Source organism: Monodon monoceros, unplaced genomic scaffold (genome assembly GCF_005190385.1).
Source record: "Monodon monoceros isolate NGI ecotype Baffin Bay Population unplaced genomic scaffold, NGI_Narwhal_1 Super_Scaffold_12, whole genome shotgun sequence".
Classification (NCBI taxonomy): Eukaryota; Metazoa; Chordata; class Mammalia; order Artiodactyla; family Monodontidae; genus Monodon; species Monodon monoceros.
This window is the reverse complement of record NW_021703768.1, coordinates 48,228,627-48,250,498: the sequence shown is the minus strand read 5'-3', so window position 1 is coordinate 48,250,498 and position 21,872 is coordinate 48,228,627. Positions and strand designations below refer to the sequence as shown.

At 39.1% G+C, this 21,872-nt stretch overlaps 2 protein-coding genes across 4 annotated transcripts in view; one reads left to right on the top strand and one right to left on the bottom strand.

The window, feature by feature from the left end:
• NDUFAF2 (NADH:ubiquinone oxidoreductase complex assembly factor 2) overlaps positions 1 to 20,325 on the bottom strand; it is a 185,452-nt gene extending 165,127 nt beyond the window's left edge. The window contains exon 1 of the mRNA XM_029216402.1: positions 20,111 to 20,325. Within this exon, the coding sequence (XP_029072235.1) occupies positions 20,111 to 20,237 (127 nt within the window). The 5' untranslated portion in view covers positions 20,238 to 20,325. The remainder of the gene's footprint in view (positions 1 to 20,110) is intronic.
• Positions 20,326 to 20,442: 117 nt separating this feature from the next.
• The window catches only part of ERCC8 (ERCC excision repair 8, CSA ubiquitin ligase complex subunit), a 59,872-nt gene continuing 58,442 nt past the window's right edge, over positions 20,443 to 21,872 (top strand). For 2 of the 3 annotated variants that reach the window (XM_029218208.1, XM_029218207.1), the window contains exon 1: positions 20,443 to 20,574. In XM_029218208.1, the coding sequence (XP_029074041.1) occupies positions 20,498 to 20,574 (77 nt within the window). In that variant the 5' untranslated portion in view covers positions 20,443 to 20,497. The remainder of the gene's footprint in view (positions 20,575 to 21,872) is intronic. The other variant, XM_029218209.1, reaches the window with a different exon arrangement.

Here is a 21,872-nt window from a genome sequence, read left to right as displayed (position 1 = left end):
AAGTCTTGAGGGTAAGAATACTTTAGAAAATACATGTGAGGTGAATGTCTACTAATGATGTGTTCCAAATATTTTATGATATTTATCATATGTTATTCCATAATTCAGGTCATTAATAAAATACAATTATATGAGAGAGACTGCTTAATAAAGGTACATTTCCTGCATCTGCATAAATATTACCATAGACTTTAAGTATTCTGCATATGCTCTAGCTTTGATAAAAGTTTGTTGTTTTAAAAAGTTGTATTAAAGTGTACATAAAATTTAAATATCTCACTTCTACATTTAACACCTTCTCACTGGCTCATAATTTTACTTTTGACTTTCACTGACAATATATAGTAATCTCCAATCCTTAAGGAAAAGCATTTTCAGTTTTAAGAATGCCTATATTTGATTGTACTGTATTATTTTATGATTTTGATCATTAATTAGTCAAAATATTTGATTAGAAACTAGATCTTAACAGAAATATGATAAGAAAATTTATGAAAATAACATTTCTAAGAAATAAGGTCTGTTTTAAACACACACTTCTAGTAAATGCCTGATACATAAACAATATTCAATGACTATTAAAGAGATGAATGAAAGTGGTGAGAGGTGGTTCTAGTCTTATGAACTGCCCATTTCTCCTCCTATTATACCATCTGTCTCCCTAGATGGCATATAGGCATAAAACAATACATCTGATTTTTTTTTTTAAAAAAAGACACTGCTAAGAACAGTCGCTAAATATAGGTTCATTTCAAAAGCAAAAAGGGAGGCTTCAGAAATAACATCTTAGAAAAAGAAAATCAAATTTTAGAGGTAAAATGACAAGAAATCTCTTAGGTTTAAAGTAAAACCATCTCAAGGGCTTTTATACTCTCAAACGGACTACTTTTCTCTTTATTCTGCTGCTGCTGCTTAAGAGAAAAAAGCAGCAGAAGCACTGCAAGAAAAGAAATGAGATAACCACAGCTTTGTAGTCTAATCTGAAGTCCGGGGGTGTGATACCTCCAGCTTTGTTCTTTTTTTCTCAAGATTGCTTTGGCAATTCAGGGTTTCTTGTGGTTCCATATAAATTTTAGAATTACTTGTTCCAGTTCTGTGAAAAATGTCATGGGTATTTTGATAGAGATTGCACTGAACCTGTAGATTGCTTTGGGTAGTCTGAACATTTTAACAATATTAATTCTCCCAATCCAAAAACACAGGATATCTTTCCATTTCTTTGTATCGTTTTCAATTTCCTTCATCAATGTTGTATAGTTTTCAGAGTGTAGGTCTTCCATCTCCTTTGTCAAGTTTATTCCTAGGTATTTTATTCTTTTTGGTGTGATTTTAAACAGATTGTTTTCTTGCTTTCTCTTTTTTTTTCTTGCTTTCTCTTTTTGATAGTTTATTAGTGTATAGACAGATTTCTGTGTATAAATCTTGCATCCTGCAACTTTCATTTACTAGTTCTAGTAGTTTTTTGGTGGAGACTTTAGGGTTTTCTATGTGTAGTATCATGTCATCTGCAAATAGTGACAATTTTACTCCCTCTCTTCCAATTTGATGCCTTTTATTTCTTTTTCTTCTCTGACTGCTGTGGTTAGGACTTCCAGTATTATTTTAAATAGAAGTGGCGAGAGTGGGCATCCTTGTCTCATTCCTTATTTTAGAGGAAAGACTTTTAGCTTTTCACTGTTGAGTATGATGTTAGCTGTGAGTTTGTCATAAATGGGTCTTTATTGTGTTGAGATATGTTCCCTCTATGCCCACTTTGATGAGCGTTTACATCATGAATGGATGTTGAATTTCTTCAAATGCTTTTCCTGCATCTGTTGAGATGATCATGTGATTTTTATCCTTCCTTTTGTTAATGTGGTAGACCACTGATTGGTCTGCAAATATTGAACCATCCTTGTGTCCCTGGAATAAACCCCACTTGACTGTGGTGTGTATTTTTTATTACTGAATACAATTTGCTAATATTTTGGGGGGGAATTTTTGCATCTACATTCATCAGAGGCATTCTCCTGTAATGTTCTTTTTCTGTAGTGTCTTTGTGTGATTTTTGTATCAGGTTAATGATGGCCCCACAGAATGAATTTGGGAGTGCTCATCAATTTTTTGGAGCAGTTTGAGAGAATAGGTATTGGCTTTTCTTTATATGTTTGGTAGAATTTCCCTGTGAAACCATCAAATCTCAGACTTCTGTTTGGTTTTTTTTTTAGTTAAAAATTCAGTCTCACTACTAATGATGGGTCTGTTTAGATTGTCTATTTCTTCCTGATTCTGTCTTGGAAGGCTGTATATTTCAGGAATTTGTCCATTTCTTCGACATTGTCCAATTTGTTGGCATACAACTGTTGGTGATACTCTTTTATTTTTTTCTGTATCTCTATAATATTGGTTATTATTTCTCCTATTTCATTTCTTACTTTATTTGGGCTCGCTCTCTTTTTTTCTTGATGAGCCTAGCTAAAGGTTTATCAATTTTGCTTAGCTTTTCAAAACAACACCTCTTGGTTTCATTGATCTTTTCTCTTGGGTTTTTTTTTTTTTTTTTTGGTCTCTTTTATTTATTTCCTCTCTCCTCTTTATTTTTTCCTTCCTTCTGTTCATTTTGGGCTTTACTTATTCTTCTTTTTCTAATTTCTGTAGATGGTAGGTTCAGTTGTTTATTTGAGATTTTTATTGCTTCTTGAGGAAGGCCTGTATCACTATAAACTTCCCTCTTACTGCTTTTGCTGCATCCCATATATTTTGGAAAGTTGTGTTTCCATTTTCATTTGTCTTGAGGTATTTTCTGATTTCTTCATTTAAATAGCATGTTGTTTTAGTTTCCATATGTTTATACTTTTCCCATGTTTCTTCCTGTACTTGATTTCTAGTTTCATACCATTGTTTTCAGAAAAAATGCTTGATATAATTTCTATTCTCTTAAATTTGCTGAGGCTTATTTTGTGACCTACCCTGTGATCTAAATGGAGAATGTTCCATGTACACTTGAAAAGAATGTGCATTCTGCTGCTTGGGGATGGAATGTCCTGTTGATACTGATTAAGTCCAACTGGTCTAAAGGGTCATTTACGACCATTTTCCTTATTGATTTTGTCTGGATGATCTGCCCATTGATGTAAGTGGGGTGTTAAAGGCCCCTACTATTACAGTATTACTGTCAATTTCTCACTTTATGTCTGTTAATATTTGCTTATATATTTAGGTGCTCCTGTACTAGCTGCATACATGTTATATCCTCTTTTCGGATTGATCCCTTTATCTTATATAATACCCTTCTTTGTCTTTTGTTATAGACTTTAATGTCTACTTTGATATGAGTATTGTTACCCTTGCTTTCTTGTCGTTTTCATTTTGATGAAATATCTTTTTCCATCCCCTCACTTTCAGTCTGTGTGTGTCTTTATCTCTGAAGTTAATCTCACGCAAGCATCATATAAATGTGTCTTGTCGTTTTATCCAATCAGCCACTCTATGTCTTTTGATTGGAGCATTTAGTCCATTGACATTTAAAGTGATTATTGATAGGCACGTACTTATTGCCATTCTGTTACTTGTTATCTGGTTGTTTTTGTAGTTCTCTGTTGTTTTCTTCTTTTGGTTTCTTCCCTTGTGGTTTGATGATTTTCTTTAGTGTTATGCTTCTGTTTCTTTCTCTCTAGTTTTTGTATATCTATTGTAGGTTTTTGATTTGCAGTTACGATGGGATTCATATACTTTGATTTCTAACTATATCTACTTGTTTTAAACATGCAGGTATGTTCGAACACATTCTAAAAGATCTACATTTTTTACTCCCTATATTTTGTGTTTTTGATGTCATATTTTACATCTTCACGTTTCCCTCTACTGAATATTGTAGTTACAGTTGGTTTTATAATTTTTTATCTTTTAATTTTTGTACTAGCTTACTTACTTGGTTGATCCTCAGCCTTTACTATGTATTTGCCTTTCCTATTGGGATTTGCCTTTCCTATAGATACTTATTCCTTGCTATAGCCTTTTCTTTTCCACTTAGAGAATACCCTTTAACCTTTCTTTTAGGGTTGGTTTAGTATTGATGAATTCTTTTAATTTCTGCTTCTCTGAAAAGTTCTTTATCTTTCCTTCAATTCCAAATGATAATCTTGATGGCTAGAGAATCCCAGGTTGCAGTTTTTTCCCTTTTAGCACTTTTCATATATCATGCCGCTCCCTTCAGGCCTGCCTTGTATATAACTCTGTTTTTCTCTTGTTGCCTTTAAACTTCTCTCTTTAACTGTTGTCATTTTAATTAAGATATGTGTGCATCTGTTTGGATTCATCTTGTTTGGGATCCTCTGTGATTCCTCTAACTGGATATTTTTTCCTTCTTCAGATTCAGGAAATTTTCAGCCATAATTTCATTAAATACATTTTTAGCCCCCTTCTCCGCTTCTTCTCCTTCTAGGAACCCTTTAATGCAAATGTTGGTATGCCTGATGTTGTCTCAGAGGTCCCTTACACTGTTCCCATTTTTAAAATTTTATCTTTCTTTTGCTGTTCTGATTGGGTGATTTCCATTATTCTGTCTTCCAGATCACTTATATATTCTTCTGTATCACCTAATCTGCTGTTAATTCCTTCTAGTATGTTTTTCATTCCAGTTACTGTATTCTTCAGTTCTGACTGGTTCTTTTTTATATTGTCTAGTTCCTTGCTAAAATTCTCGCTGTGTTCATCTATTCTTTTCCCTAATTCAGTTAGCATTCTTATTACCAACGCTTTGAACTCTTTATCTAATAAATTGTTTATTTCTGTATCATTGGTTGTTTTTTTCAGGGGTTTTCTCTTGCTCTTTCAATTGAAACAAATTCCTATCCTCTCATTTTGCTTAACTTTCTTTGTCTCTATGAAATTAGGTGGAAAAGTTAGCTATTTCAATCTTAAAGTAGTGTCCTTGTATAGGAACATCCCTATCATGTTGCATGAGCCCAGGGGCTTTGCTGGGAGAGCTGGGTCTGATGTGAACACAAGTCACATCTTTCCCCAGGGCTAGCTGGCAGCACTCACCTTGGGAGGAGGTGGCACTGGAGATGGAGGTGCTAGAGAGCCAAGTGAGAGCTGGGGCTTCTCCTTTGGTTAGGATCCAAAACCACTCTATTGGGGGTGGTGGGTCCCAAGCTGCTGAAGCAGAAGCCCTGAGGGTCAGGTTTGAGCTGCCTCCATTCCCTTTAAGTGTGTGTTCTTCTCCCTCCCAGTACCAGCACCCTCGGCCCAGAGGTGAGCAGTGCTGGAGAGAGAGGGGCTGGTACAGGCCCTTAGTGTGGGTCTAGGCATGGGCTGTGTTGATCCCAGCTGCAGTCAGCAACCCAGACAGCTTCTGATGAGCTCCCTGTGTAAGCAATCAGTAACAGCTGTCCCTGCCCTGCTCAGATGCTACTTCAGGTCTGAACAGCATTTGTCCCTCACAGCTGAGCTCTTCCTCAGCTGCTGCAGCCCTTGCCGTGGCAGGGAGCTGTGCCACTGAGCAGGTGGGGCAGGTGCTAGCAATCAGTGGGTTGCGGGCATGGGCTGTGGCAGTCCAGCCAAAGTCAGAGTCCCAGACTGCTTCTGATGCACTGCTTGTGTAAGTGCCCACAATGGCTGCCCCTGCCCTGCTCAGAGGCCACTACAGGTCTGAGCCACCTTTGTGCCTCATATCCGAGCTCTCCCCTCAACTATGGCAGCCCTCACCCCAATGTGGAGCTGCATCACGGAGCAAGCAGGGCTATAGCAATCGCTCAGCTCAGGCTGGGGCATATGCCAGGAGAGTCATGGGAAACCGGCCAGTGACCGAGGCAGTTTCAGTCTGCCCTGTTTCAGGAGTAAGCAAGCATATGTGCGCTCCTCACAAATAGAGTCCAAGCTTCCAAGAGCCCTCCTGTTAGTCCCACTGCCCATCCAACTGGCCAAGGGGACTGAGCTTCCCATTGTCAGACCCTAGGGCTGGTGCACCCAAAATATGGCTTGAACCACTCACTCCCAAGGATCTCCTCTTCTGAGTCCCCTCCCAGGGGCACAGGTCCCAACCCTCTCACCTCTCTTCCCTTCCTGCCCAATTCTGTGTGGATCTTTCTTACAGCCCTGGTTGTACAGGAGTCTTTCTGCTACTCTCCAGTTAGTTTTCAGTGAAAATTTGTCCACATGTAGATGTATTTTTGATGTGTTCGTGGAAGGAGGTGAGTCCTATGTCCTTCTACTCCAACATCTTGATCTCCTCTTTTGATTTTGTAATTCTTGTAGAGTAACTAACACTTATACAGTCTCGAAATAGCAGCAAAAATGAACTGCTGAACTGAGTAGTACTTTGGAAAGTGAGAGGGCTAAGTAAGAAAAGTAAGAGTTTCAACTGATTTACCTGGACAGAGCAACTTGGGTTCAATGATGAACACAAATGGAGCTCACCACTAAATGACCTTGACAAATCAATACTAGATATATTATTTTTCATTTGTTGTAATTCTTCCGCAAATACAGTGAATCATGACAAGTGCTAGGAATAGTGTCTAATTCACAGGATTTAATAATACTAATTACAGTGATTGCTGTTATTGACATTACTACTTTTTTTTTTCCTTTTTTTTTTTTTGTGGTACACAGGCCTCTCACTGTTGTGGCCTCTCCCGTTGCGGGGCACAGTCTCCAGACGCGCAGGCCCAGTGGCCCTGGCTCACGGGCCCAGCCATTCCACGGCATGTGGGATCTTCCCAGACTTGGGCACTATGGGAACCCCTGTCCCCAGCATCAGCAGGCAGACTCTCAACCACTGCGCCACCAGGGAAGCCTGACATTACTACTCTTAATATAAAGCAATTATGAGATACTCAAAGCAAAGAAGGACAATTACTGTTTTTCTCTTACATGAAACATTTTCAGCCTCACTCAGAAATAGATGTAACTAGCTTAGTCACTCATTCATTATTGGTTTCCATTTCTGATCAAAAGGTCCCATATTTCCCTGGCAGGGAAAGGCAGAATTGAAGATTATGGTTCCTTAAATTCTTAAAGACGGTATAAAGGATTGCCTGTATGACTGTGAATAATTTCATGCTCCTGTTTCTCTCTTGGACGAAAGTATGACTCTGATGTGATTCCACTGGTATGAGACAGGAATGCAATCAAGGACTACAGGGAAAATGTTGATATTTTCCCCTCACCAAAATACAATTAAGGGTTTAAGTACATGCATGCATACACACACAAACTAAGGAAGTTCAATAAGCAATTGAAATAATCTCAGAGGAAAACACAATTAAGAAATGAAATTTTAAAATGAAGATAAGAAAATGAAAATTCCAACATTCAGAGAACATTAAGATAACCTATGTAAAAAATTAACCATTTTTATTATTTTATATTCAACAAAGGATTTTAAAAGAAGTTCAACTTTTTTCAGGTATTCCTAAACAGAAGGCATGGTTTAAGTAAAATCATAAAACATTTTAGGATATTCTATGAATTTGATGATGTCCATAGTTATGATTATATTATGTTATCTCCGATAACTCAAGACAGAATATTACTTATTGTTAGAAAAATTATATGTATGATCTTTTAAAATTTTGGTCAATTCTTCAAAACATAACTGTCACTTTTATCACTGCATTACTGACTAGGAGTAATCCATAGCGTCATTTTGAAATCCTTGTCTTATGACTAGCATTTTATAAAGTAGTGCTGGGTTTATTTGGAAGAAAAAATATAAATTCAATTATTTTAAAGGAAAGATTCCTTCCTCAAACTGGCTCAAAGAAAAATATTTAATAAACTGGCAAGCTACGTTTTTCAAGACAATGCTGCCACCTGCTGGAAAAATATTTCCCAAATGTTAGAGTAAAATCACATTCTAAAGAACTATACATCATAATCTTCCAATTACTCACTGAGAAAAGACACACCTTACTTAATAATTCTGACCATTTTATTTTTCTGACTTTTAATAACTATGTTTTAATTGAATACCAATTAACTATGGTTTTCAGTGTATTTAAACACTAAATACAAATAAGTTGAAGTGACATCATCAAAAACAATGCAGCTCTAAAGAGCTAACACCTATCCTTCTCAAACTCTTCCAAAATATAGCAGAAGGAGGAACACTCCCAAATTCATTCTACGAGGCCACCATCACCCTGATACCAAAACCAGACAAAGATGTCACAAAGAAAGAAAACTACAGGCCAATATCACTGATGAACATAGATGCAAAAATCCTCAACAAAATACTAGCAAACAGAATACAACAGAACATTAAAATGATCATTAACCATGATCAAGTGGGGTTTATCCCAGGAATGCAAGGATTCTTCAATATACACAAATCAATCAATGTGATACACCATATTAACAAACTGAAGGGAAAAAACCATATGATCATCTCAATAGATGCAGAAAAAGCTTTCAACAAAATTCAACACCGATTTACGATAAAAATCGTCCAGAAAGTAGGCATAGAGGGAACCTACCTCAACATAATAAAGGCCATATATGACAAACCCACAGCCAACTGAAACCATTTCCTCTAAGATCAGGAACAAGACAAGGATGTCCGCTCTTACCACTATTATTCAGCATAGCTTTGAAAGGTTTAGCCACAGCAATCAGAGAAGAAAAAGAAATAAAAGGAATCCAAATTGGAAAAGAAGAAGTAAAGCTGTCACTGTTTGCAGATGACATGATACTATACATAGAGAATCCTAAAGATGCTAACAGAAAACTACTAGAGCTAATCAATGAATTTGCTAAAGTAGCAGGATATAAAATTAATGCACAGATATCTCTTGCATTCCTATACACTAATGATGAAAAATCTGAAAGAGAAATTAAGGAAACACTCCCATTTACCATTACGAAAAAAAGAATAAAATACCTAGGAATAAACCTACCTAAGGAGACAAAGGACCTGTATGCAGAAAACTATAAGACACTGATGAAAGAAATTAAAGATGATACAAACAGATGGAGAGATATACCATGTTCTCGGATTGGAAGAATCAACATTATGAAAATGACTATAATACCCAAAGCAATCTACAGATTCAATGCAATCCGTATCAAACTACCACTGGCATTTTTCACAGAACTAGAACAAAAAATTTCACAATTTGTATGGATACACAAAAGACCCCGAATAGTCAAAGCAATCTTGAGAAAGAAAAATGGAGCTGGAGGAATCAGGCTCCCAGACTTCAGACTATACTACAAAGCTACAGTAATCAAGACAGTATGGTACTGGCACAAGAATGGAAATATAGATCAATGGAAGAGGATAGAAAACCCAGAGATAAACCCACGCACATATGGTCACCTTATCTTTGATAAAGGAGACAAGAATATACAATGGAGAAAAGACAACCTCTTCAATAAGTGGTGCTGGGAAAACTGGACAGCTACATGTAAAAGAATGAAATTAGAACATTCTCTAACACCATACACAAAAACAAGCTCAAAATGGATTAAAGACCTAAATGTAAGACCAGACACACTTAGAGGAAAACATAGGCAGAACACTCTATGACATAAATCATAAAGCAAGATCCTTTTTGACCCCCCTCCTAGAGAAATGGAAATAAAAACAAAAATAAACAAATGGGACCTAATGAAACTTAAAAGCTTTTGCACAGCAAAGGAAACCATAAACAAGACAAAAAGACAATCCTCAGGGCTTCCCTGGTGACGCAGTGGTTGAGAGTCCGCCTGCCGATGCAGGGGACACGGGTTCATGCCCCGGTCCGGGAAGATCCCACATGCCGTGGATCGGCTGGGCCCGTGAGCCATGGCTGCTGAACCTGCACGTCCAGAGCCTATGCTCTGCAACGGGAGAGGCCACAACAGTGAGAGGCCCACGTACCACAAAAAAAAAAAAAAAACGACAACCCTCAGAATGGGAGAAAATATTTGCAAATGAAGCAACTGACAAAGGATTAATCTCCAAAATTTACAAGCAGCTCATGCAGCTCAATATCAAAAAAAAAAACAACCCAATCCAAAAATGGGCAGAAGACCTAAATAGACATTTCTCCAAAGAAGATACACATATTGCCAACAAACACATGGTACGATGCTCAACATCACTAATCATTAGAGAAATGCAAATCAAAACTACAATGAGGTATCACCTCACACTGGTGAAAATGGCCATCATCAAAAAATCTACAAACAATAAATACTGGAGAGGGTGTGGAGAAAAGGGAACCCTCTTGCACTGTTGGTGGGAATGGAAATTGATACAGCCACTATGGAAAACAGTATGGAGGTTCCTTAAAAAACTAAAAATAGAACTACTATATGACCCAGCAATCCCACTACTGGGCATATATCCTGAGAAAACCATAATTCAAAAAGAGTCATGCACCACAATGTTCACTGCAGCTCTACTTACAATAGATGGAACACGAAGCAACCTAAATGTCCATCGACAGATGAATGGATAAAGATGTGGCACATATATACAATGGAATATTACTCAGCCATAAAAAGAACCGAAACTGAATTATTTGTAGTGAGGTGGATGGACCTAGAGTCTGTCATACAGAGTGAAGTAAGTCAGAAAGAGAAAAACAAATACCGTATGCTAACACATATATATGGCATCTAAAGGGAGGGATGGTTCTGATGAACCTAGGGGCAGGACAGGAATAAAGATAAAGACGTAGAGAATGGACTTGAGGACATGGGGAGGCAGAAGGGTAAGCTGGGATGATGTGAGAGAGTGGCATGGACTTATATATACTACTAAATGTAAAATAGATAGCTAGTGGGAAGCAGTAGCATAGCACAGTGAGATCAGCTCGGTCCGTTGTGACCATCTAGAGGGGTGGGTTAGGGAGGGTGGGAGGGAGATGCAAGAGGGAGAAGATATGGGGATATATGTATACGTATAGCTGATTCACTTTGTTATAAGGCAGAAACTAACACACCATTGTAAAGCAATTATACTCCAATAAAGATGTTAAAAAAAACATAAAACAATGCAGCTCTATAATCACATGTTAACAGTTGGATGATACAGGTTTTGAATTATCAGATGATGATTCATTCATCCTGAAAGGAAAAAAATATGACTGGGTATCTTTCGGAGTATTTTTTTTAATAAACTTATTTATTTTACTTATTTATTTTTGGCTGTGTTGGGTCTTCGTTGCTGTGTGAGGGCTTTCTCTAGTTGCAGCGAGTGGGGGCTACTCTTTGTTGCAGTGCACAGGCCTCTCATTGCAGTGGCTTCTCTTGTTGCGGAGTACAGGCTCTAGGCACGCAGGCTCTAGAGCGCAGGCTCAGTAGTTGTGGCGCACAGGCTTAGTTGCTCCGCAGCATGTGGGATCTTCCAGGACCAGGGCTTGAACCCGTGTCCCCTGCATTGGCAGGCGGATTCTTAACCACTGTGCCACCAGGGAAGCCCATGACTCGGTATTTTAACAGAAGTTTGATGCCCGCAACTAAGCTAAGTTCAAACTGGAACCACACTAGAAAAGTTATGGAAAAGACAGTCTTATTTCTAATGAGAATATTTCAATCCCTGAAGAATAATTTGGCCCATTTATAATAAATAAAAAGAAAAATATGCCTTAATCACTGTTTTAAGATTTTGTAAAACTACATCATTTCCTACATTTTAAAAAAATCTTGCTTTGTTTTTGCTTTTATAATTCTGGGTCCATAAATATCTCAGTTCATTGAACAGCTATTTTTTGAGTACCTACTCTGTACCCAGGCACATACACATAAAGTTCATTTATGTATTCAAAATGAAACAAACACCTCATGTTTAAGATAAGGATAATAATCCTTAGTTATATGGCTGCTGTAAAGACATGAATTAATCAGTTAACACTCGATGAATGACAGCTATCATTAATGGAAGTACTGCTAAAAAGACTGGAGGCTATCGTGAATTGAGAACAAAATGGAGGAAAAAATGTGTTGCTAATTTGTGTTACAAATTAAATATGTACACTTCAGTTTAAAATTGCCATTGATTTATGTTTACCTCATTTATCTTCCCAAATCCTATTGACTTTATTAAAGAATATAGGATGCAGCTAAACTGGACAAGTGATACAGTTAAACATCAAAAGGTGAGAAACTGAAGCCAATAGACTTGAAATACATAAAACAGATATGTTCTGCATAAAGCAGTGCTGAATAAATATTTGTCACATGAGAAAACTAGTGAATGGTACAAGATGAATGGAAGGCAAAACCAACAATGCTGACTGGTCTGTAAATCAGCACAGACATAACAGGACACACTGGAAAGAATTTCTATGGGTTTTTCCAAAAAGAAGTACTGAGAAAACCCCAATCTTAGAGCAGCAAGTATGAGAGCAAGGGGCAAATAATGGTAAGGGTCAAGTCAAAGGAATTTGGGAATGCCATCAGTGCTCCTAACAGGAAGGCCTAGTTATCACTGATGTGAAGAGCTTGTAAGACGTCACAAAATAAGATCTTTTTTAAAAGGCTCCAAACAATAGTATGTGCTAAGTATCCCAATGAGCCCCTTCCCTATTTCTCATAGGCAACTACAACTCTGACCTGATACTGACATTCTTAAGATTCCCACTTGCAGGGGATGAAAGTGAAGACATCCTGAGTTCTGAGTACAGTTCTCCCAGAGAAATTCTACCAGAACCCTATAGGAAGCCACAGGCCTGTAGCATTCACTCAGGTCTCACTTAGTACAGCCAAGTTCAAGTAAAATGAGGGCTATACTACAAAAGACATCTAAAAAGGTAGGGATAAGAAGACATAAATAACAAAGCATAAAAAATAAGATGACCAAAGATGAAATATACCACTTCTTACAACAAACATGAATGGATTAATGCCATTAAAAAAAAAAAAAGTAACTTTTTGTTAACACCCACTCCCAAAAAAGCAGGGGTGTGTGTGTGAGAGAGATAGAGCAAAAACAACATAAAGAGGAAACCTATAAACTACAAGAGACTTAAAAAACATATTAGTGGACTTCCCTGGTGGCGCAGTGGTTAAGAATCCGCCTGCCAATGCAGGGGACATGGGTTTGAGCCCTGGTCCGGGAAGATCCCACATGTCGCAGAGCAACTAAGCCTGTGCGCCACAACTACCAAGCCTGCGCTCTACAGCCCACAAGCCACAACTACTGAGCCCATGTGCCACAACTACTGAGCCTGTGCTCTAGAGCCTGCGAGTCACAACTACTGAAGCCCACGCGCCACAACTACTGAGGCCGACACGCCTAGAGCCCATGCTCCGCAACAAGAGAAGCCACTGCAATGAGAAGCCCGCGCGCTGCAATGAAGAGTAGCCCCCACTCACCGCAACTAGAGAACGCTGGCACCCAGCAACAAAGTCCCAATGCAGCCAAAAATAACTAAATAAATTAAAAACAAAAAAAACCATATTAGTGATCATGATGTAAAGATTTTGTCTGGAGGTCAATTTATACCGACTGCAAAACTAAGTAGACAAATCAACCAATAAATAAGAGCATTTTATAGGACAATCAAGGGAATATGGACAGAATATTTGATGATATTAAGGAATTTTTGATTTCTATATGTGATGATGGTGTTATTGTTATATTTAAAAAAAGGAGTCTGTGTTCAAGGGATATATACTGAAAATGTTTACAGGTAAATAGACATGATGTTTGGAATTTGCTTCAAAATAAGAGGAGAGTTGGGTGGCAGGGTGTGGAGAAAATAAAATTTAACCATGAGTTGATAACTGTTTAAAGTGAGTGATGGGTACATGGCGGTTTTTCATTCTATTTTTTATGTTTGAAATATTTCATAATTCAATAGTTAAAGATAAATGGATAAATAAATAAAACAAATGATTGTCAGGTTAGAAAAAAGATAAAATCCAACTAATTTTTTAAAAAAGGAAGCACATAGAAATCATATAAAATAACCTGCAATTTTAAACAAAATTCAATCTTAGATTGACAGACCTCAATATTAAATGATCACCTTTAAAGTGCGGTTTATACCTTTTCTGATTTGGCTTCCCAAGAGTGTTTGGAAACGCCATTTTCAAAGGCCATCTTTTTTTTTTCTTTTAACCAAAAAGCATGAAATGTAAAATTCAGGAAATATTATTATAAACAACGTGTCTGACACACTGATAATCTAGATATATGTGAATCTAAACACACTCATATAAATATAGAAAGTACAGAAAATATAATTTGGCAATAATGCTTTCACTAAAATCTTAGCACAGATTTTTCTTTGCTCACAATTTCTATAAATGTACAAATAATGCCTCATTTAAAAACTGAGCATAAAATGAAAAAAATCTTTTAGCATGTAAGATTTTCTAATAAAACGCTGGAACTTGAATAGGTTTATTTTATAATTATTAAACTGTGAACAGTTTGAAAATCACTGGCAGTAGCCTAGTGTAAACAATTCAATACAAAAAGCCTTAATGAAGGTTATACAATTTTTTAAAATGTGTTCCAAAAATAAATCTACCATGTTTGATGAAATATTTGTCCTGAATTCTAAAAGAAAGCATCGCTGTTACCTACGGTCCACTGATATCCCTGCCTTGCCCCCAACCGATTCCATTTTTGGAACATCAACGTTACAGACTAGATGCAACTCTTAAATAACTACATTCAATTAATTTTAACGCTATTTTTTGAATGCTGAAAATTAAATACTATCTGATTTAACTCCCTGATAGGAAATCATGTAAGCTTTCAGGTTTGAGCTCTCCTAATAGCATAAATATCTAGGCTTGTTATAAAACCATTGATCTAAAGATTAGACTAAAAACAAGTATCACATTCAAGATGGACTCAAAGGTCATGAATGCCAGCCAGGTAGTTCGGATTTATTCTCAGGTAACAGGAAGCCACTGAAATGACAGGGTTCCCAAATACTTGTCTCTTTTTTTTCTTTTTTTTTTTGCAGTACGCGGGCCTCTCACTGTTGTGGCCTCTCCCGTTGCGAAGCACAGGCTCCGGACGCACAGGCTCAACAGCCAGGGCTCACAGGCCCAGCCGCTCCACAGCATGTGGGATCTTCCCAGACTGGGGTACGAACCCGTGTCCCCTGCATCGGCAGGTGGACTCTCAACCACTGCACCACCAGGGAAGCCCCCAAATACCTGTCTCTTAATATCATGTTATTATTATTCTTTCCCTGCTTGAATCCAACTATCCCTACAGTTTTAGTGATCACCTCTATTAAGATGGCTTCCAAATTTGTATTTTAATCACTGACATCTTTGGAATTGCAGATCTGAGTATACAATTGCCTGATTATACAGTTGCCCTGTTATAAGCAACAAATTCTATTTACTCTTCCACCAAGCCAAGCCTAAGCCCTGCTTCTCCATTTGCATTAGTCCCTTATAGCCTCTATTTGCATGAATCGGTACACTACCATCCACCAGTTCTCCAGAATTAAAACAATAAAATCAACTTTGGCCTCTCCTCTTTTCTTTCCCCTTCTAACAGTCCAATTCATTACCAAGTCCAAAAGTTTTGTCAAATCAAACTTTTCTTTCCATCACTTCAGTCCAAATAGATCTCTATCCAGGATCACGGTAAACCTAGCGATGCTCCCACCTAACAGAATTTTAGTTCCCTCCCTTTCCCCTCTAGCTCATCTTTCCCAGGGCTTCCAGAGTCATTTCTCTAATAGCTCTAATTATGACACAAACTTTTCTCTGTTGAAAAGCTTTCAATGGCTACCTACCACCTACAGAATGAAGCATAAATTTCAAACCTATACAAGGCCTTTTATAATCTGACCTTGTCTATCCCCTCACTAGAACAGCTTCTATTGTTCTTCTACTCTGAAGTCTACCCACATGGGACTACCTTCTAATCTCTGTGGTATTTCCTATCCCTTCCAGGTGCCAACCAGAAATACTTTTCTACCACTCTTTGTGAAATCGTATTTATCTTTCAAGGTGCTGATCAAATGTTTCCAGCTACTTATCTCCCTAAATTCTCCCAGCTACAATCAAACATAAGGCACTCTCTTCTTTTTCTAGCACAGCCCTAACAGTCTGAAAGTTGCTTCTTATAAAAAGGTAAACATTTACCCTCTGATCTAAGTTCTGAGTTAAAAGGCTATACAGATGAGCCTAATCCTTTCCTTTTATCTTTTTTAAAATTTGGCTGTGTCGGGTCTTAGTTGCGGCATGCTGAATCTTTCATCGTGGTGTGCAGGCTTCTCTCTAGTTGCGGTGTGTGGGCTCTGTAGTTGCGGCACTTGGGCTCTCTAGTTGTGGCGCAGGGGCTCAGTAGCTGCAGTGCACGGGCTTAGTTGTCCTGTGGCATGTGGGATCTTAGTTTGCCAACCAGGGATTGAACCTGCATCCCCTGAATTGGAAAGCAGATTCTTAACCTCTGGGCCACCAGGTAAGTCCCAAGCCTAATCCTTTTCTATACCAAGATTTTTCATATACTTGAAGTTCCTCGTAAATCTTCTCTTCAAAGGGTAAACCTCCTCAAGACTCACAGCTAATAATACTCACGTATATAATTTCCAGAAAATTTTATCATCATAACTATCCCTGTCTGGACACTAGATTTTCAAGCATCTCTCCTAAACTGTGGTGTCCAGAACCAAACACAATACTCCAAACAGGTGTTTTTGCATATTATGCATAATATTCACCCCACCCCCAAAATCTGGACATTCACAATGTCAATTAGCAAATAACAACTCAAAATAGTTCTTCAGTTAACAAATTTGTTAGTTTTAGGGGTGTAGATGTTTAATAAATGTGCAAAAGGAGGTGAAAATAATGAAACAAGGTTCAAAGAGGTTCCAGTCAGAATCAAGTATACAAGAATTTATCTTAGAAAGGAAGAGAATTACCTTTTGAAACATGAGATAAATGGAATCGTATGGATAAAAACTCAGGGAAATTACAAATAAGAAGGGTGCAATAACTAAGGAATTTTCTAGATCAAGTTTGAGGAATCTTCTACTAAATAATCTACTATAGAGCAAGCAAACTTTCAATGAAAAGATGTCAATCAACACTGTGCTATTAAAAATGCCAAGTACATGCTATACTCATAATCTTTTTATCCTGAAATGCCAATATGCTTTTTTAAAAAAAGTTAAAATTTCCACAGTTCTAAACTTAAATTCAGCTGACTAGACAATACTCAAGACTTATTTTGAATTACATAACAACAGATTTTCTCTTATTAAATAAAACCCTATGTGGAAAATATAGTAGTTCTTTGATGACTGGCACCACAGTAATTAACTGAATTAAAAGAAAAATTAATTTCCTCTAAAGGGTTCTTAAACACTCTTCATTGATGGTGTTCAATTATGCAACTCAAAGAAAACTCAAGGAGACCTCTAAAGAGCCACCTTTCATATCAAGGAAATAGAAAAGTTAGATGACTTATTTTTTGAAAACTTGCTTGAAAACAAACTAAAATTATTTTCCCTTGCTTTATAGTAGAGGGCTTATGAAATGTGTAATGGTACTTATAGACTGTATAACACATCTGTACCACAGCCCTCAATTATCTAAGAACTGAGACACACAGAGACATTAGACAGCAGCATACATTGATTCTACTACATCATTGGTAAAAGCCTGATTTTCTCACAATCAAGAGTACATGGATTCAAAATATCAAGCTAATTGAAGCATAAATTGGCATAAGCACTTTGGAAAACAACTTGGTATTATAATAATAAAATTATAAGATAAACATTACCTGTGACTCACAAATTATACCATTTTAGAATACACATGATTTTGTTAATTTAAGTCTTTCTTTAATGATACTGTATTTTCAATGAAATGAAATTAATACAAATTTTTTTTTTTTTTTTTTTCCCGGTACATGGGCCTCTCACTGCTGTGGCCTCTCCCGTTGCGGAGCACAGGCTCCGGACGCGCAGGCTCAGCGGCCATGGCTCACGGGCCCAGCCGCTCTGCGGCATGCGGGATCCTCCCGGACCAGGGCACGAACCCGCGTCCCCTGCATCGGCAGGCGGACACTCAACCACTGCGCCACCAGGGAAGCCCCAAATTTTTTTTTAATGGTCAAAAGATTTGAACAGATACTTCACCAAAGATCCATGGATGGCAAATAAGCACATGAAGATTCTCAACATCCTCAGTCATTAGGAAAATGAAAATTAAAACCATGAGATAACACTATCTACCTATTAGAATGGCTAAAATAAAAATAAAAACAAAAAAACTGACAAAACCAAGTGCTGGTGAGAATGTGAAACTAGAACTTTCATGTGTTGCTGGCAGGAAAGAAAAATTGTACAACCAGTTTGGAAAACAGTTTGGCAGTTTCTTATAAAGTTAGTTATATATACATTTACCCACAACTCAGCAATTCCACTCCTAGCTGTTCACCCTAGAGAAATTATGTTCACACAAAATCCTATATGTGAACGTTTATAGAGGCTTTTCGCACAATCACCAAAAACAGTAGAAACAACCTAAATGTCCTTCAGCTGCTGAACAGATAAATAAACTGTGGTAAACCCATATAATGGAAGGGAATACTACTTAGTAACAAAAAGGAACTACTGATACATGGATAAATCTCAACTACATTATGCCATGTGAAATAAACTAGACTCAGAAGACTGCATCTTGTATTCAATATAGCTCCATTTATTATACATGATGTTCTGGAAAAGGCAAAACTGTAGGAATGTAAAACAGATCAGTGGTTGTCAAGGGCAGGGTGAGGGAATGAAATACTAAGGGGTAGGAGGGACTTTTGGGGGTGATGGAACTGTTCTATATCTTGATTGTGGTGATACATGAGAGTATGCATTTGTCAAAAATCATAAAACCATACACCAAAAAGGATGAACGTTACTGTATGTAAATTATACTTCAATTTAAAAAGGTCAATCTGATGTTTTTCATATTTTTTTAACGTTACCTGACAACCTATGGAAAAGAAACATTTTTCCCTCTGCTTCCTCTGTCAAGAAACACTTTCACCACCATTCCAGGTTCTTTGTGGACTTTTAAGACTTATTTCCTGCCCTGATAGAGTTTAAATGCTTATTAGGGAAACAAGTCTAAGATATTAAAATAAGTTACAGAAAAGGGCTAGGCAAAACAATTTTGAGTAATAAATCAAGGAATACCCTTTACATATGCTCTACGAAGAAGAAGAAATGCCCTCTGTCAAGAGTTACGGGAAATGAATGGAACACAACTTTGAAAGGTCTTAGTGTTTCTCAATATTATTGCTATTATTATTATCTCTAACTTTCAAGTGAGGATACTGAGACCTGCGGAGGACAAATACTTTGTCTGTGATCCCTCAGTTATTAGATCTCAAAGTTGAGATTCTAACCCATGCCTTTCTGACCCCAAAGCCTGAGATCTTTTGCATCGCGGCGCTGGAACAACACAGAAGAGTTTACCACGACTGCCACGTGGTGTGATCTCAAAGACCAGCAACGGCCCCTACCTCCCCAAATATCAAGACTTCGCAAGATTCCTGCACAGAAACACGGTTAGCGCTCTGTATCTTCAAGTCAGCGCAACAGGGTCTTGGGAGTGTAAACTCATGGGAAAGGTAACGTGGAGCCTTGCGGGGATCTCTTTTCCATACAGTCAGCGTGCATGGCCCTACTTCTGACAGATTTGGCCTTGAGGAAGGTGACGCCTGGGGCCAACGCCGGAGCCACTGAAAAAGGTCAACACCACGAAAGAGGAGAGCGGAGGCGCTCAAAATACACCTCTTCAATTACCCCGCGCCAGCCTGGTCGCAAGAGGGTCACGGGAGGAGGAAAGGCACTTCCCTACCCCTCCCGGGAACCTTTGGTAAAAGACGTCCGTGGACTTGTCCCCGTCTACGTCGCCCGACCTCAAGGACCCACACTGAGGGGGGCAGAGGGGGCGGTCCTCCGCTGGCTGGGCTCTCGGCGATGGGAGATACAACGCTAGCGTGGCCGCGGCCGGGCTCAGGACACGGGCGCTGCGGCGCAGGGACGGCGGGCACCCGCCGGGCCGTTCACCGACAGCCCGTCTGAAAGCCAGCGGCCAGAGTAGAGAGGGTTGTGGGGAGAACGAACTCGGGTTGTCTACTCTGGTGATTACAAGTGCCGCACATCGTTTTTCAACCCCCCAACCGCTGCCCTAGTTCTCATCTCACCTCTCCAGTTCTTGTACTCTGGGATATAGTAGTATTTGTTCCCGAACCGGTCTGTGCCCACTTGCTCCTTCACTTCCTTTGACAGCGCTCTCCACAAGACACGGAACAAATTCTGAGACCAACCCATGCCTTCCCACCGGCTCCAGCGCGGGTCGTGCCGTGACCTGCCGAGGTTCCCTGAGACCAAAGCGAGAAAGCCCAGGCAGCTGACCCAGCCCACCTGCTCAGAGGAGTCCCACCCACCTCCTTCCGTACACCCTCAAGTAACGACGCTCTCCATTGGCCCGGTGGCATCATGCTTGACCAATGGGAGACTCCGCTCTACACCCCAGCCTCAGTGTTCTGTCATGGCGCCGTCCAGTTCGCCAGCGGGCGTGAAGGAACGGGATGCTAGGGTTTTTGTTGGCACGACAAGCGGGTTTGGACGACCCTGTTCGCCTTCGGAGAGCGGAGTCCACACGGAGGTAAAGAAAACCTTATTTTATCTAATATTCCGGTTAAAATCTGGGCCAATGGGGTTTCCCTGGTGGCGCAGTGGTTAAGAGTCCGCTTGCCGATGCAGGGGACACGGGTTCGTGCCTCGGTCCGGGAAGATCCCACATGCCGCGGAGCGGCTAGGCTCGTGAGCCATGGCCGCGCGTCCGGAGCCTGTGCTCCGCAACGGGAGAGGCCACAGCAGTGAGAGGCCCGCGTACCACCAAAAAAAAAAAAAAAAATCTGGGCCAATGGCTGTGTTAGCTTTGCCTCACACTTGGCCGCCTCATTACCACTTTTCTCCACCACAACTGGGCTTTACTCTCTCTTCTGTTCTGTGGCTCGAGAAAATAGGATACGTTTTATATACCTGTAGGCAGGTGGGTGCGCACGCGGGCTCGAGTGAGGGCGCTATAAATCTAAATGAGGATATTTTCATTTTACTTTATTCCTTCGCCCCGGTTCCCAAGGAATAACTATCTTCCAAGAATTCGTTCTTTCATTTAGTCAACGTATTTAGTGAGCTGTTACTATGTGACAAGCAATATGTTAAAGGCGGAGCATAGGCCAGGAATTGAACAAAGTTTAGCATGACTAGAGCAGAGAATTGTGGAGAGAGGGCCATTGACAAGAGATGAAGCTGGAGAAGTAGGGGAGGCTAGATGGGGAAGAGCCTTGTATGCTTGGTTAAGTGGCAAGAAGATGAGAATAAGGTGACAACTGTTGCATTTTGTCATCTGCTTAGAGAATGGATTGAAGTTGAGAGCAGGATTGGGAGCCAAGTTAGGTAACTGTTGCAAGGAGAGAGTTGATGGAAGCCCGAGCCAGGGACGTGGCAGTTGGGGCCAAGAGGGTGAAGATATTTGAAAAAAATCTAAGAAATAGAATCAACCAGCCATGGAGATTAATTGGATATAATGAATGATGAAAAAGGAAAAGTCTGCAATGATTCCCAGCTATGTGCCTTGTATGTCAGGGTGAATGATGGTAACATCTCTCCCCAAAGAGGGAGCAAGTTTTACTTTAATTTTGTTCATATTGACTTTTCCCATATTGCTTTCAAGGAACGTGTGGAGATTTCACTTGGAGAGTGCAGGACACAGTTGCATATAGTATATGTTTGATGCTCAGGAGAAATTTAGATTGTTTAACGCAAAATGATACGTGAAGTGAGGAGGACATAAGATCACCCAGGCACTATTTGTGGAGTAAGAAGAGAGAAGCAGTTCAGTGATTACAAACCTGAAAAATACCAACACTTAAAGTTAGGCAGAAGATGAGACTGCAG